The 15,298-nt window shown below is 47.1% G+C and overlaps 1 protein-coding gene and 1 pseudogene across 2 annotated transcripts; both read right to left on the reverse strand.

Moving 5' to 3' along the window:
* Positions 1 to 846: 846 nt before the first annotated feature.
* YPEL3 (yippee like 3) lies at positions 847 to 7,739 on the reverse strand. The gene is made up of 5 exons (XM_083469273.1): positions 7,526 to 7,739; positions 3,072 to 3,297; positions 1,749 to 1,792; positions 1,033 to 1,141; positions 847 to 938 (listed from the first exon to the last, which is right to left on the reverse strand). Exons 2-5 carry the CDS (start codon positions 3,186 to 3,188, stop codon positions 849 to 851), a joined length of 360 nt encoding a protein of 119 aa, XP_083325399.1. The 5' UTR covers positions 3,189 to 3,297; positions 7,526 to 7,739; the 3' UTR covers positions 847 to 848.
* Positions 7,740 to 10,469: 2,730 nt separating this feature from the next.
* Positions 10,470 to 15,264, reverse strand: LOC310690405 (T-complex protein 1 subunit eta-like; annotated as a pseudogene). Its single transcript has one exon. The product of its transcript is annotated as a T-complex protein 1 subunit eta-like (transcript).
* Positions 15,265 to 15,298: the final 34 nt, after the last annotated feature.

Consider the following 15,298-nt stretch of genomic DNA (forward strand, 5'->3'; position numbering starts at 1 on the left):
CTCCCATCCCTGGGAAGGATAGCTTGGAAAATATGGAAATCTGCCTCACAGTATGCTGGGTGCATGGCTGCCTGTTTTCCCAGAACCTCCCTTTGTTCAAAGCTCATTGTCTCTCTCACTGGGACCTTGTGAAGTGATGCAATTTACATGGAGGTGTGGCTAATGAAGTAGTCACTAACACTTACATGTTATGTATTTGTTGTTTTGCTGCTGCCCTTATTGGCTCTTGGCATACGGAACCTGCCAAGAATACAGCCTTTAGAAAAAGGTGGGGTGGTTAGAAATGCCAGAAACAAATAAATAACGAGGGACAAACAAGGCCACGAACACTCAAGACTGGAGTCGTCAGTACATCCCTTTCTAGGCAGACAGTGCAGTCTACACCGCCCCCCACCGTAGGGAAAAAAACGGTATCACTTCAATGCTTTTATTTATATAATACATACTCGCACAAACTCACAAATACTGTACAACCCACCCCTTCCCTGCCCCACTGTACACCCCCACCCCCCGCCTGTGTGATTTAATGCAGACTCCCTCTGTACAACAAACCCCACCCCACCCCAAACCCCTTCTTGCACACTGCCCCTGGCCTAGGTGTCTCCTGGTGTGCTGCCACTTCTTGCCACACGATGGCGACATATCTGAGCCCCGAGTATGTCCTCCTGGCGGAAGCGCTGCTTCCTTCACAGCTTCCGTGCACCTGAAGGTGGTTTGGATGGCAGCCCATTGGTTAGGAAGGCAGAGGCAAGCCTTGTGGAAATTGTCATTTCTGGCACTCCACCCCTTACATATGTAGCTGTCCAAAGGTGGCAGCGTTTGTTCCGTTCTGTTTCTGTTTCTTTCTTTCAATCCCAGCCGTTATCCTTGATCATGTGGTTGAGTTCAATGATGTACTTGCCCTCCTTGTACTTCTGGCTTGTCTCGAAGGCTTGCTCCTGCAGAACGAGAGAATGAAAGCGTGAGCTTCCTTTAAGGTAGCGCGTGAGTCTTTCGGGGAGAAGAGAGTGGGGGATGCCAAGGGAGACTCACATATTTCCATCCAAGCGTGGTCTTGCAGTTCTCGCAGTAGATGTCAGCCACGGCGTGCAGGCCTGTCAGCAGCACCCGCTCCTCTGCTGGGCCACATCCAACATTTACCCTGCAAGGGGGGGAAAGAGAGAGGGTGTTGGAGCCCCTGATGCTTTCCTAGTCTGAGTTTCACCTTGTCTTTAGATCAGTGACGGGCCTCAATCTAGGCAGGTATTGGCCAGGGCCCACCGTTCTGCTTGCCACGAACCGCCCCCTCTGATGGTATAAACCCAGCCGCCTTCCTGACCTTAAGAGTTGGGGAAGTGAGTGTATTATCCCCACCTTGTGCCCTGTGCTTCTGATGCACTTCCAGTGATCAAGCCCACGCTATGTATGGCGAAATGAGAGAACAGTCATAAACCTGTCTCTTCAAGCTATAAGTGGGAACTCACACAAGGAAATGCTCCCCAGACAAGGAAAAGGGCACTCTTCCGCTGAAAAGCATCACACCTGAGGGCACAAGCTTGTAGACCTAACATTTTAATGTAATAATAATAATAATAATAATAATTATTATTTATTATTTATACCCTGTCCATCTGGCTGGGTTTCCCCAGCCACTTTTAAGACCACATAAAGGTTTAGGGTTGGTTGTTGCTGGCTGCTTCAACCTTGTATGTAGCTGTCTTTTATAGTTTTATGCCTTATGTTTGCTGCTCCCCTCCTGTGATACTCACACAGAGTTGAATAAATATGCCCGACCTTGGCTTCCTTGAAAAGACTGTAATGACAAGAGACACAAAAAACAGGTTGAAAAAAGAGAACATACCCAGAGGGATAGACACGGTGTTAGTTACGGCAAACAAATGACAGCAAACACAAAAGGCGGCCCGTGGCACCTTAAAGATAAACAGACTTCTTGTGGTCTTGTGGTGTTAGCAGCCCTAACTAGCAGACTTCTGTTCCAGCTGCATACCTCTCCCCCCCCCCCAAACTGATGGTCCTTAGCCTCAGCCCTGGTTTCTCAGCTCCCTTCTGCATTTCCTTATTTGTTCTCTGGCTTGTTTTCAGGCACACCCCACCTCTCCACACTGGATTCTGTGTAATGATTAATCAGCCAGCAGCTCAAACTTGTTGACCTTGCAGTATCTCAAGCACAGGAGGGTGGAGATGGCAGCTGAATGTTAGGCTCAGGAAAGACAATACCCTCCCCACTCCCTGTAAGCTGCCCACCTAAATTCTCCCCATTCTCTGCCTTCATTCTCCACTTCTGACCAGTGGCCCTCTCCTTCTGAGCACTGGGGAAGTCTAAAATAGTCCCTGCTTGTGAACTGTAGCTCCCTAGGATATGATCTCGCAATTGGCAAGTCTTCTAATCCCTCCCCTTCCTTACGGAGCATTTATAAATTGCTCACCAAGGAAAAGCTTCTAGGCCTATAGCCTGGCCCACTTGGGAGGTGAGCCTTGGTGATTTCCCCAGAATAACCTGGCCCAATTCCAGGGCTCTAGGCAGTGGAAGGGATGGAGCATATAGTGCTGTGGGTTTCGACTGAGATTTCTCATGCTGGAGCTGCGGCAGCAGGTAGAATATTCACTCCAAGGGACCAGAGTTCAAATCCTGTGCCTGCCACAGTTTGCACGTGGCCTTGGGAAATCCACACTGCCCTGGACAACTGCAAAATGTGAATGCTTCCTTGTGCTAATGTGTTTTTACCCGGTTTCTTGATTTTGTTGTCAAGTGACCCCCCCCCTCACAGTTGCTGTGAGGACAAGCAAAGATAAAAGATCGTAAAGGCACACTAAAAATGCTAGATACATGGTTGCCGTCTGATTATTGAGATGGGGCTAATATCAGCAAATCAGAGTAGGACTCCCTTTAGTTTCCTGACCCTTTCCCCCCAACTTTTATGCTATCTCTTCTTCCTTCCTCCTCCTTTTGGCTAAGATCAAGTGTAGTAAACCAATTGACGGAGGGAAAACAACCCCTCTGGTGCTGAGAGCTGCCCCCCTCCCGCTATAGCAGTGTGCCAGGGACTGTCCCACCCCCCACCCCTTTTCACCTTGGAGATGAGATCGTCGTGGTTGGCCAGGTGTGCCCGGCAATGCACGCAGCTGTAGCGTCGGTGGCAGTTGTCCAGATAGGCTTGGAAAGTTTTGGGTTTGGACAGCCTCACCATTGTGGTGGGGTCACGCAAGTGGGAGAAGCTTCAGGGGAGTTGTGAAGAACAAGAAGTCCCTAGAGGGGAAGCTGTGTGGGCGGTGGCGGGAGGAAGCCCCCTGAAAGCCCTAAAAGAGAGGGAGCAATGAGAAAAGGGTTACCAAGGTATGGACAGGCTCGTGAGTGGAGGGGAGAAACAGCAGGGAAGTCAGGGTGCCTGGGACCTGCTTCTCCTTAGCCCTGGGAGCCAGCCAAGTTCTGCCTAACCGGTCTGGTGTCTAAACAAAAACAGTACCACGTGCTTTCCCTCCCTAGGCAGCTTCCTGGAGGCTCAGCCTGTAATTAACCCCAGGATGTAGGTCAACTCTGATCATCTCGTGATGAAGCAGCAGTACCAGGAATAGAACCCAGGTGTCCTAGCTCTTCCAAGCAGTGCCTCTCCAAAGAGCCTTCCGTTTGTGGCCTTTCTAAAATCTCTGGAACCCTGGGTGCGACTGCCAGGACCCAGGAATTCCTGGCTTTCCATTCTCTTCCTTCCTACCAGCCTTCACCAAGAGATCTGGGAGTTTCTGGCACATTGTCAAAGAATTTAAACAAATCGACCACCTTTCTACGTGTTCTGCTTTCCCTTTGGTCGTGTGTACCTAAGTCCCTGTTTTAGAGATGTCGGGTGGCGCTGTGGGTTAAACTACAGAGCCTAGGGCTTGCCGATCAGAAGGTCGGCGGTTCGAATCCCCACGACGACGGAGTGAGCTCCCGTTTCTTGATCCCTGCTCCTGCCAATCTAGCAGTTCAAAAGCACATCAAAGTGCAAGTAGATAAATAGGTACCGCTCCAGTGGGAAAGTAAACGGCGTTTCCGTGCGCTGCTCTGGTTCGCCAGAAGCGGCTTAGTCATGCTGGCCACATGACCCGGAAACTGTACGCCAGCTCCCTCGGCCAATAAAGTGAGATGAGCGCCACAACCCCCGAGTCAGTCACGACTGGACCTAATGGGCAGGGGTCCCTTCACCTTTACCACCTACCGTGGTCGGTTGCTTTATGTCTCCCCAAGCAGACTGGACTTGAAATGATTAATTTTATGAAAATCTTGGGAGGTGGGTACGAAATAAGGGCAGATGCACAAGGAGGCGAAAATGTACAAAAGGAATCCTTGTTGGGGGTGGGGTGGGGATCTGATCAAAGGATGCTAGAAAATGTGCAGATGTGAAAAGATGGTGGGAGTGAGAGGTGGGTATGATGCCCTCGGTGGATGAGTGCTTAAGGAACCTACAGGAATTGCTGTTAAGGAATGCAGACAGTGAGGAGGCAAGGCAGACGGGGCGGGGGAGAAGAGCTGCAAAAAAAATGCAAACCGAAAGGATGGAAGCCACAGATAAGCATGCTTAAGTGCAGTATGGAGGGAATGGTGTAGAAGAGGCAGATGGGTGCAGAACCAGAGGGCAGAGAAAACAGAAAATTCCAGCTGGAACGTGGAAGAAGGAGATATAGAAACAAAGCAGCCTGCGGATAAATGGGGTGGAAGGACCAGACGGGGAGAGGGGAGGCCAGCAGAAATAACGCGCCTTAAATGAATGGTGCATTGGAGGAATGGAGTGGGGAGGAAGGCAAAGGAAGAGCCCTTTGCAAGGGAGGGAGGGATGCTTGCTTTGCAAAGGGAAGTGGCTGGGGGGGGGGGAGTGAGTCTGGAACATGGTATGGGGGAGGGAAAGAGAGGCGGTTCCTTGAAAGGAAACAAACCAGGCAAGGGAATGCTGAGCTGGGGAAAATGGAGGCTGTAGCTCCACATCTTTGCAAACAAATAATACTGGGAGTTGAATTGAGAAGGTTGGGGTTTTTTTTTTTTGAAGGGAAGCAACATTTAGAGTCACTCTATGGTGCAAAAGACCCGGCGCCCTCCAGATTTCCCATCCCCTCTTTGCTCTTATTGCAAATTGCTGTATTGCTCTGGTCTCTACCTCCTGTATAAGTAGACATTCGGTGTTTTTCCTTGTTTAGGGGTGGGGTAAAAGAAGAGAAAAAAGTGCTACAATAGTGGCTCAGAGGAACAAGGTGTGTGCGCAGAGATCAAACAACTGAAGAGGAAATGGTAAAGAGAGGAGAGGTGGTAGAGGCAAAACTGAAAGGAATGAAAAAAGGGAGGTAAAAGAAAGGGGTTTTATTTTACATCTGGGATACAACCTCTGTGGCCCCCTCCCCAATTCTCTGTGAAAATTTTCCCCAAACTGTAGAGAAATTCGAAACAAAAAGGTTTATCTCATTACTGGAGAGCATATGGTTGGTAAAGGGGCAGTCTGTGATTTAGTTCCTCTTCTGTGCAAAATACAGCATTGCCCCATGGGCAGTGAAAAATACTAGCTAACAGGTAGGCATTTTATTTAGCAGATAAATGTGTGGTTGACCATCTGCTAGATACAAATGATAATAAAGTAATCTAGGTTCCACTTTGATGATCAAAGGCGCTCAGGATATGAACAAGGGTTCAATTTCCATAATAATGCACTTTACACATTGACCTCATCAGACAATGGGGACTTTCTTTCACATGGCAGAAAACAATGGACCACTACATGCAGACGCAGTACAATGCGAAGGAGGAGTTTCTTAAGGTGCTTTAATATGGCAACCTTGTAAATAGGTATATTCGATCCCAGGGCCTGGCCTGTCTTGACCTTGGTCTCTTCCTTTTTAGGACAAAGATGGCAGTTTCCACATTAAATTTGGGCTTGACCTTAAACCTTGCATTCATATTTTCTATAGTAATGAAAAGTAAGACATGAATGTGGGTAGGATACAATATTTAAGCTATCTGTTTCTTATGAAAATATGTTATACAGTGTGTGGTTCAAGAAGTAGGGAGGGAGGGGTTAACAGAATACTGGGGAGGAGCCTCTCGGGAAAGAGGGAGGGGCCATGACTGAGAGGGTAAACCAAGTTAGATATTACAATGCAGTTCTGTGCCTGTTTACTTGGAGGAAGCCCATTAAGTTCAGTGGGGCTTACTTCTGGGTAAGTGTGTATAGGGTTGCTGCCTAGGCCTTCCCACCCCCCAAAAAATCTATTACAAAATATTACCAATGTACAAAATGTACATTTAATAATATCCTTATTCATTAAATACAAAACATGTAATGTGTATGCAAAAGGAGGGAAGGTGGAAAGAGTGGGGTGTCTGGTAGCAGTTTATAAACATAAGGCTTGAATACTCATTAAGGGAAATTTCTAGTTGGATTCTCTGACAAATGAAAATAATGTGATTTTCATTCAGTAGGTTAGAAGTAGGCAACTGTTGCTAAGTTTGCCAGTTTTAGGTAAACTTCCCTATTAGACCCAATCAGCCAAAATGTTTTTCCATTACTTGTAATGATGGAAACATGAATACAGTATGATAAAATATGAATACAATATGATAAAATAAAAATGTGATGGGCAGAAGACACTCTCTCTCTCTCTCTCTCTCTCTCTCTCTCTCTCTCTCTCTGTGTGTGTGTGTGTGTGTCATACCTTTATGTCCCTCAATATGAAAGATGTCAAATTTGATCTCAAGGCTAAGTAGTGATGAGGAGGGATCTATTCAAATTGAAAACGTGTCAGATATCAAAATTTCAAGCTGGAAAAAAGGAAATTTCCTTTATTTGGCTCTAGCTCATCATCCTGGCTCCTGGGAAATACAGAGAATTACATGTTCTCATAGACAGTTAGGATTCCATTTGGCACCATGCCTCTAATCAATATTGCGCTGGCAGTGTATTCTAGGGGCCAACAACAACACAGGATAAAAGGGTGCCATTTGAGAAGATCTTGAAAAAAGGGTGCCATTTGAGAAGATCTTGAAATGAGAAGATCTTGAAAATTAAGAGCCTTTGTCTATACAGTATAGCGTTTCCTTCCCAGTAGAGGCTTTTCTTTTTTTTTAGTATGTAACAGCTCTTTTGAAATCCAGTACAAGCAGGGGGCATACTTTTACATTAGGAAAAATGCCCCCTTTTGTTTCTAACATATTCTAGATCATTTATGTAGTGGGTCAAAGTGCAGGCAGGCACTGCTAAAACAATGCGGGGAAACATATTACAGGTGCCTGCTGTAAGGAGGAGCAAAATAATTAATTACCCGCTGGAATGTCTTCCATCCCTTGTTATTCACCAAACCTATTTGTATCGGTCGGATTATTGCACCGCGATTAGGTGTTTACAATCTCCCACTGCAGTCACTCACCCTAAAGCCCGATTTCCCATTAGAGGAAAACACTCCCCGGCGCGCGCAAAACCGGGATTCTTGGCATTTTAAGGACTAGCAAATTTATTGTGGCATGTTGCTTCCAGAGCCCACTTCGCCAGCCACCCTCCACCAATCTCACCTGGCAGAAGACAAATGCCGAAGAAGCCCGTCTTTGATGGAGCCCCTTGGCTTCCCCGAGGCCCGTCTAGGTCAGGGCGAGGGTGCTGGTGCGGATTTTGGGTGGGGGGAGACACCCCACAGAGAGACCTGTGGCCCCCCAGAAAAAGCTCCAGCTGGAAGTCTAGACTTCCTCTTGTTTACAAACCAAAGCCGAGAAACAAAGGTGTCTCCTCCCCTTTTTTCCCTCTCCCTCCTCCTCTCTGCGGGCTTTCCCCCTATGCTCCTTCCTCTTTCTGCTCAGCCAATGAGGGGAGAGTATGCAAATGAACTGCAGAACTTTTAGAAGGGGCGGGGAAGGGAGTAGAGAAAGCACATAACCTGGCACGTATGCTGGGGGCGGGGCGGGGCTTGCGCTGCGTGGGGCTTTGGTAACAGTGAGTGCCCCTGAGCCTGTGCAGAGTGCTTTCCCCTCGTTGCGGGAAGCAGGAGCTTAGAAGGTTTCAGATCAGGAAGTGACTGTCAGGCAGCTGTGTGTTTTTGTTTTTCGGGAAGTTGCCTCTTGGCACAGATAAAACATCACAGCATATGGATATGGTGTTTAATATTAGTAATAGACTTTTCGGGACGCGGGTGGTGCTGTGGGTAAAACCTCAGTGCCTAGGACTTGCTGATCGTAAGGTCGGCGGTTCGAATCCCTGCGGCGGGGTGAGCTCCCGTCTTTCGGTCCCAGCTCCTGCCCACCTAGCAGTTCGAAAGCACCCCTAAGTGCAAGTAGATAAATAGGGACTGCTTTATAGCGGGAAGGTAAACGGCGTTTCTGTGTGCTGCGCTGGTGCTGGCTCACCAGCTGCAGCTTTGTCACGCTGGCCACGTGACCCGGAAGTGTCTTCGGACGGTGCCGGCTCATGGCCTCTTGAGCGAGATGAGCGCGCAACCCTAGAGTTGGACACGACTGGCCCGTACTGGCAGGGGTACCTTTACCTTTAATAGACTTTTCAGTGTGGATTTCTCAGGAGGAGGGGAATGGGAACTGGCCATTGTCCAGTCATAGACAGACAGCTTTGCTTCTGGAACATTCCAGGCTTAGTCCCTGGCATCTCCAGTTTAAAAAAAGGATCATCTGCAAGTGATGGGAAATATCTCTGCTTTCTGAGACCCCAAAGAGTCATTGCCAGTCAGAGAAGACAATACCAGGCTGAATGGGTATTACACAAAGGGAGTAACCCTGTGCACAAGAAGGTGAAATTAAACTGGAATAAAGTACAATTGCCCATTTGGTATAAGGTGCAGCTTTATACACTCACAACAACCCTGAGCTAGTGGCTATGCTGACACACAGTATAACCCAGCAGAATTTGTGGCTGAGTGGAACTTGAATCTATTGTACTTCTAAAGTCCTCAACATGCTTTTGCAAATAGGCACAAATGTCTTCTGCCAGAGAGAGGTAGCCATGTTAAGTCTGTTGCAGCAAAAACAGCTTGTGCCTTCTCCCCTTAATAAGTTAGTAAACTTTCCTATTGTCCTTCTTCCAGTGCATACTGAGTACTTTTTCCATTGCAGCAAGCATTTTAAATGAAGTTTAACACAATGGTTTGAACTGATCTTTAATTTTTGTATTGTATCTTTGTAAACCGCTTAGAGACTATTGTAGTCAAGTTATAGATAAACTGCTTGAATACATAAATATATTTATTGTGGCATATGCTCTGATGAGGCACAGTCCTCTTTGTCAGGTGCATGAAGTAACTACTGGCATGGGAAAGTTTATATGCACCCCTGAGTGTGTGTAATTTACCGGGGGGTGGGGTGGGGGGAGATTCCAACAAGAGGAACAATTAGTTTGTGCAATGAACTTCTCCTTCTCAGGATTTGCTGAGACCCAAATTCCGCAGTGTCAAAATTCTGATTACGTTGCTTTCCTGCTTCTCATTGATGTCATAGTTTTGTTGCTAATCTGTGGCAGCAAAAAAGGCTTGAGACTCCTTGGGCTTGTTTCTTGGGGCAAAACCTTCTGTAGGCGAAGGAGAACCCACTTAGTCAGATAGCGGCAGTGGACAGAGAATGGTGGCTTTGTCATATTGCCGTCCAAGCATAAGTTTGAGCATATAGAGCTGTCCTGTACTGAGCGAGACCATTCATCTGTGCAACCCAGTTGTCTGCTCTGGTCTGGTTGTGGCTCTCCAGCGTCATTTCACGTTTTTATTTTGCCTTCTCTTGTACTGTTTAATTTGCATGGCTGAAGTTTCCTGCAGCAAGTATTTACTCTGAGGTGGTGACTAATGTTGGGAGAGACCTATGTTCAAATCCTACTGAGCCATAAAGCACGCTTTGCAAACATGGGGCCCAAGCCCTATCTCTCAGCCTAATTCTACCTCACAGGGTTGTTGTGAGGTGGGAATCAAGCACCCTATCCTGAGCTCCTTGGAGGAAGGGCTAGATAAGAAACGCAGCTTTACTGTCTTATACTTTTCTTGTTACTTCTTGTGGCATCTTGTGGTTCTAGTTAGGATTATGTGACTTGATCTATAATGGAACTGATGTGCTGAAGATACAGTGGTACCACAGGTTAAGAACTTAATTCGTACCGGAGGTCCGTTCCTAACCTGAAACTGATCTTAACCTGAGGTACCACTTTAGCTGAGGTCCAGCGCCGAGGGCCTGCTGGCGGTTCCCTCATTGCGAGAAGCGAAGCTACAGGGAATCAGGCAGAGGGCCTTTTCGGTGGTGGCGCCCGCCCTGTGGAATGCCCTCCCATCGGATGTCAAGGTGATGGACAACTACCTGACATTCAGAAGACATCTTAAGGCAGCCCTATTCAGGGAAGCTTTTAATGTATGATATTTTAGTGTTTTTTGGTTTCTGTGGAAGCCGCCCAGAGTGGCTGGGGAAACCCAGCCAGATGGGCGGGGTACAAATAATAAATTATTATTATTATTATTACTATAGCTAATGGGGCCTCCCGCTGCCGCCATGCCACCGGAGCACGATTTCCGTTCTCATCCTGAAGCAAAGTTCTTAACCCGAGATACTATTTCTGGGTTAGCGGAGTCTGTAACCTGAAGCATCTGTAACCTGAAGCGTCTGTAACCCAAGGTACCACTGTACTGTATTAGAGCCCAGGGATTGGAACAGATGACCACTGGATTTTCTTCAGCCCCAAGAGTCTCTCTACCATGACTCTGAAATTAGGCAACAATTCTGTGGCAGCAGCACAGCCACAGAATCTTGTTTCCCACAACCATTCATAGGAGAGGGTGCCTATGTTGTTCTTTCTCTCTTTCTTGGACTGTTTATGTTTGTGTGCATTGGCCACTTCTTATTCATTAACTTCTCAGGGCAACAAAGCATCCTTGAAGAATTCAGGATGGCAAAGGAGGAGTATCTCAAGAACCAGCATTGTCCAGTGGATTAAGGGCAGGGATGTGTAAGGTAATAGTGGATAATGATAGTGGTAGATGTGGGGCAACCCAGCCTTTAGGACTGAGTTAGGGCTCAGCTAGAGAAACCTGTTTTTAAAAGGTTGAGGTTCAGCACTGAAACATGCAAGCTGTTAATGGATGCCTCTGAGCATGTGCAAACGGTATTGCCACTTTCTTGCGGTAGCTGAGCCCTGAACGTCTGGGACTAGGAATTGGGGCTTCCAGTTCAAATGGCTAAGTTGACTTCAGCCCTGGACCACTATAGAATCCGAGCACTGAGGTTGACTCAGCTCAGAGCAGGAGGCAGAAATGGTGGCTTTGGCTAGAGATGAAATTAAGGCAGTCGTATTCCTGTGTCATGTCTGGGAGAAGGCACTTCAGCATGGATTGAGTCTGCTCTGACCAGTCCTAACTCCACCTTTGCTAAGGTGATTTCAGTCCATTTCTGTTTTAGCATTAGTAAGTGTTGTTAACACAGTCATTTAACTTTCCTTAATTATGAATCTTTGCGGGATTAAATGCTATATCACGCCTGTGGCAATTGGTTTTTAACATCTCTTTCTGACTTTAAAGATCATATAAGAGTGTTGGGGCATGAGAGAGCAAGGACATGTGACATGTAGGATGGGTGGATGAACTTGCAGGAAGTAGAAGACCAGAGATGAGGTTGTAATTGGTTCCTGGTTCCAGCCGCTTATTGTTAGCAAGCTAGACACAGGTTTCTCATGCACACACTCTTAAGAGTCTTGTGAATCAGGCTCTTTGGACATTGGCAACAGAGTGTCTTGGCAGATTTATCACATGGACCTTAACCTGAGGGTGCTTATTGAAGATACATACAGTGAATCAAAATATACACATTTAACATGGGGGATAACTCAGGAAATAATGCATATCTGTTATGGCAGATGGGGAACAAAATGTACACCTTTATTTGGTTGGAGAGAATTAGCTAATTAATTCTAACCATGATTGAACCAACACACATGGACATGGCATAGATGCAAGAAGAAGTAAGTCAATTAAAATAATTGACGGTGCCCAAAAATAACTTTTGAAGCAACAAGTGGGGACTCAGAGGACCAAGTGAAGAGAAAGCACAGCAAAATAACTGAGTTAGGCTTGGCAGTTCTGCATGGCAGCAAGAGTGGTTTGCAGCAAGAGTGGTACCTAGCAAAAGAACAAAAAGTGGGCTGTGAAGCCCATCTTTTGTACACTTTTGGACTAAAAAGCTTCAAATCACATTTCAAAGCTTCAAATCACATTTCATTGGTTACTGAAAATTTATATCTCAGATGTCAAAGGCCAGGGCAACGGTGTGTCTTCAGACGTACCTCTGTGGGGAGGGAACCCCACAACCTAGGAGCTGCCACAGATAATGGTCTCTCTCGAACCCCCACCCCTGAGCCCCCGAGTGTGGTGAAACTGCCAAGAGGGCTCCCTCTGCTGATCTTAACACCCAAGAGCATCTGTAGGAAAGGAGGCAGTTTTTCAGACATTTGGGGCCTAAGTCATTTAGGTATTTAAACCCACACTTCCATTTTCTCCTGTTGCTTTCCCAGGGAGCAAATGGCAATCAGGTTTTCCGCGAATTGCTGTTTGTTCCAATTCATCGCTAAAGAGCAAGTTTTGCAGGGGAAGGAGGAAGGGCAAAGGCAAAACCACTTGGACCCGTGGTTTCTGAGCACAGGGCAAGAGGAAGTGTGGACAAGCCCTGATTTGATTGGGCTAGAAATAAACTTGGCAACCAATACAGCTGTTTAAAAATGGGGGTTGTATGTGATCTATATAGAACATCAGGCTGTAACCTGTCTGCTGTGGGCTGGCCCTGTTTGCCTGGTTCCAGGTAGCAATCAAGCCACTGTATTTTTGTACCAATTGCAGCTTCTGAACATTCTTCAAAGGCAGTCCCACACATCATGCATTCCCATCATTTGGGGTGTGAAAACCTCTCCAGTCATAGTGTGTAGGACTCCTCCCGATCATCTGTTTATAGGGCATTCATCTTTATTTGCTTGCAAGCATTTATACATCATCTTATAAGCCATTCATTCATGACACACTTGTCAGTGCATTTCCCTGTCACCTTAATAGCTACAGAAAGTGTTTATTTTAAAGTGGATTCGTTGCTTTACGGTGACAGAGCCCTTTAATCCACTTTAATTGCACACACCGAAATTCCCCGATATAGCAAAATACTGACTCTCTCGGCTCGCTGGTGTATTGGCACGAGGACATCATGCTTGAACACAAAAAGTAGTTTTAGCCTGGATAGCTGAATGCTCCCTGGGCTTCTGGTGGCAGATGTGTCAGTCGGGATGGTTTAAAAGCTCATTGTGTGAAACAAGGATGTGCGAACTTAAGTTCCTTACTCAAGCTGCTTATGTACATGTGTTGATTGGAAACCAACCTCAAACCTTACTGTGTACATATCAGCAGTTCTGGGGAAGAGTTCAGTATCAGCAAATGCAAAGCAGAAGCCACAGCTAGAAACTTATATTGTCACTTGCTGCTTGTTGCTGCACAGGAATGTGCCCAGGGAGGGTGGGGACTGGTGGCAACAAGCAACACACCCACCTTGGGAAACATGTTGGCTTGCCTCTCAGCTACGCTCAGCCTCTGCTGACACCAAAAAGCACAGAGGAAAACGAAAGCTTGTCTTAAGAAAGAAAATAGCGTAAGCTCCCTGAGCTCTGCCAGACACATCTATTTATTGCCCAAAGCATCCAATTCCTGCCTTGTCTCTCACAACATCAGTAATAGGGGGAAATCTCATTCATTTCGCTAGCTTTTCCTAAATCTTTCTCCATACACAATATTGGAGAAGAGTTTGAAGTCCTGCATTAAAATAGTTACACATTCTTGCAGATGACTGAGTTCACTTGTGTTTCTTTGTGTGGCATATTATTCAGGGTTTTTGTGGAGTGGGGAGGTGGAATTCTAGTTTGTGTTTTGCCATGGGGAAGAAGCTTGGGAGAGTTGTTGATAGTTTCCAGGAATGGTCCTGGAATAGTCTGGGAGGTACTTGGAGATCTCCGTCTCTATAGCTCCAGCACCAGCAACAACAGAGTCATCATTGATTGCTCTCCTACCAATCATGATGGCATCGTGGAGAGGATGCGCCGTCTCCTCAATGAACTGCTCCATCCTCCACGCAGGATTATCATGCAGGCCTTAGCCTTTGGGCAGTCTGTGAAGAAGTTGTACCTGTCTCCTCAAAGAGGTCACAATGCCTGAGGAAATAATCAGTCAGGGAATTTACACTGGTATGGATAGATCCACCACAGGCCCTCATGGTCCTCTTGAGATCTTCTTCAGGCACTCGGCCAGCACAGAACATGTCCCGGTCAGCAAAGTACTGGGTAGCCACGCCACCAGTTGGAAGCTTGGAGAGGATGACTTTGGCCCCTGACTTGTGGAGCTTGTCAAGCCCATCCTACAAGATGTGCCACTCGGCGTCCACGATGGCCTGGTAATCCTGCACAGTGTGGACTCTGACTTCAGCATTGTCCTTCTCCGCCTTGAGCTCCAGATTGATATTGGGGGACTCATACTTCTCGGGCTCATACTTCTCAAAGCCAGCATAAGAGAAGGTCTTCTTGAAGGCAACTCCTGCCACCGGTTGGGAATCCACCAAGGGCTCCTCCCTGCACCTTCTTGATCCCAATCATTGTGATCTGCAGCAGCTCGTCCAGCATCATGATGGCATCCACCACCACCTTGGCAAAGAACTCTTTCTGGTGGGAAATCGGCTTTGAGCTCAAGGCTGTGCTTGCACACTTCTTCAGCAGGCTCTGCAGCGCCTCTCGGTCAGTCTTCTTGATCTTAACGGCAATCTTCTTGATCTTATTCGCTGCCAGCTGGGTTGCAGTGTGGAAGGCAGTGATGATGATCTGGGGGTGCAGCCCTTCTTCCACATAGGGCTTGATTTGCTTTCGGAATTCAGCAGCTAGAAGTGTAACTGAAGTGGTGCCATCGCCAACCTCGGCATCCCATGATTTGGCAGTGTCCTATGCAGCAGGGTGTACCACATCGAGAAACTTCAGGATAGTGGCGCCATCATTAGAAATGGTTTTAACCTTTAAAGCCCTATATGGCCTAGGACCCTCGTACCTAAGGGACCGCCTCTCCTCGTATGTTGCACGGAGGACCTTATGGTCTTCAAACAAAAACATCTTGGAGGTCCCGGGCCACAGGGAGGTTAGGCTGGCCTCAACCAGAGCCAGGGATTTTTTGGCTGCGGCTCCAATCTGGTGGAACGCTCTGTCACAAGAGACTAGGGCCCTGCGGGACTTGACATCTTTCCGCAGGGCCTGCAAGACAGAGCTGTTCCACCAGGCCTTTAGCCAAGGCACAGTCTGACCCCCCTGCT

The sequence above is a fragment of the Podarcis liolepis genome (genome assembly GCF_965112155.1).
Source record: "Podarcis liolepis genome assembly, chromosome: 13".
In the NCBI taxonomy this organism is placed as follows: Eukaryota; Metazoa; Chordata; class Lepidosauria; order Squamata; family Lacertidae; genus Podarcis; species Podarcis liolepis.

Bases quoted from the DNA above. Each gene is read 5' to 3' on its own strand.
- YPEL3 (XM_083469273.1), bottom strand. From the start codon at position 3,188: ATGGTGAGGCTGTCCAAACCCAAAACTTTCCAAGCCTATCTGGACAAC. The intron at 1,142-1,748 runs GTGAGTATCACA...CCCCCCTTGCAG, and splicing joins GCATATTTATTCAACTCTGT to GGTAAATGTTGGATGTGGCC. The intron at 939-1,032 runs GTGAGTCTCCCT...CTCGTTCTGCAG, and splicing joins CCACGCTTGGATGGAAATAT to GAGCAAGCCTTCGAGACAAG.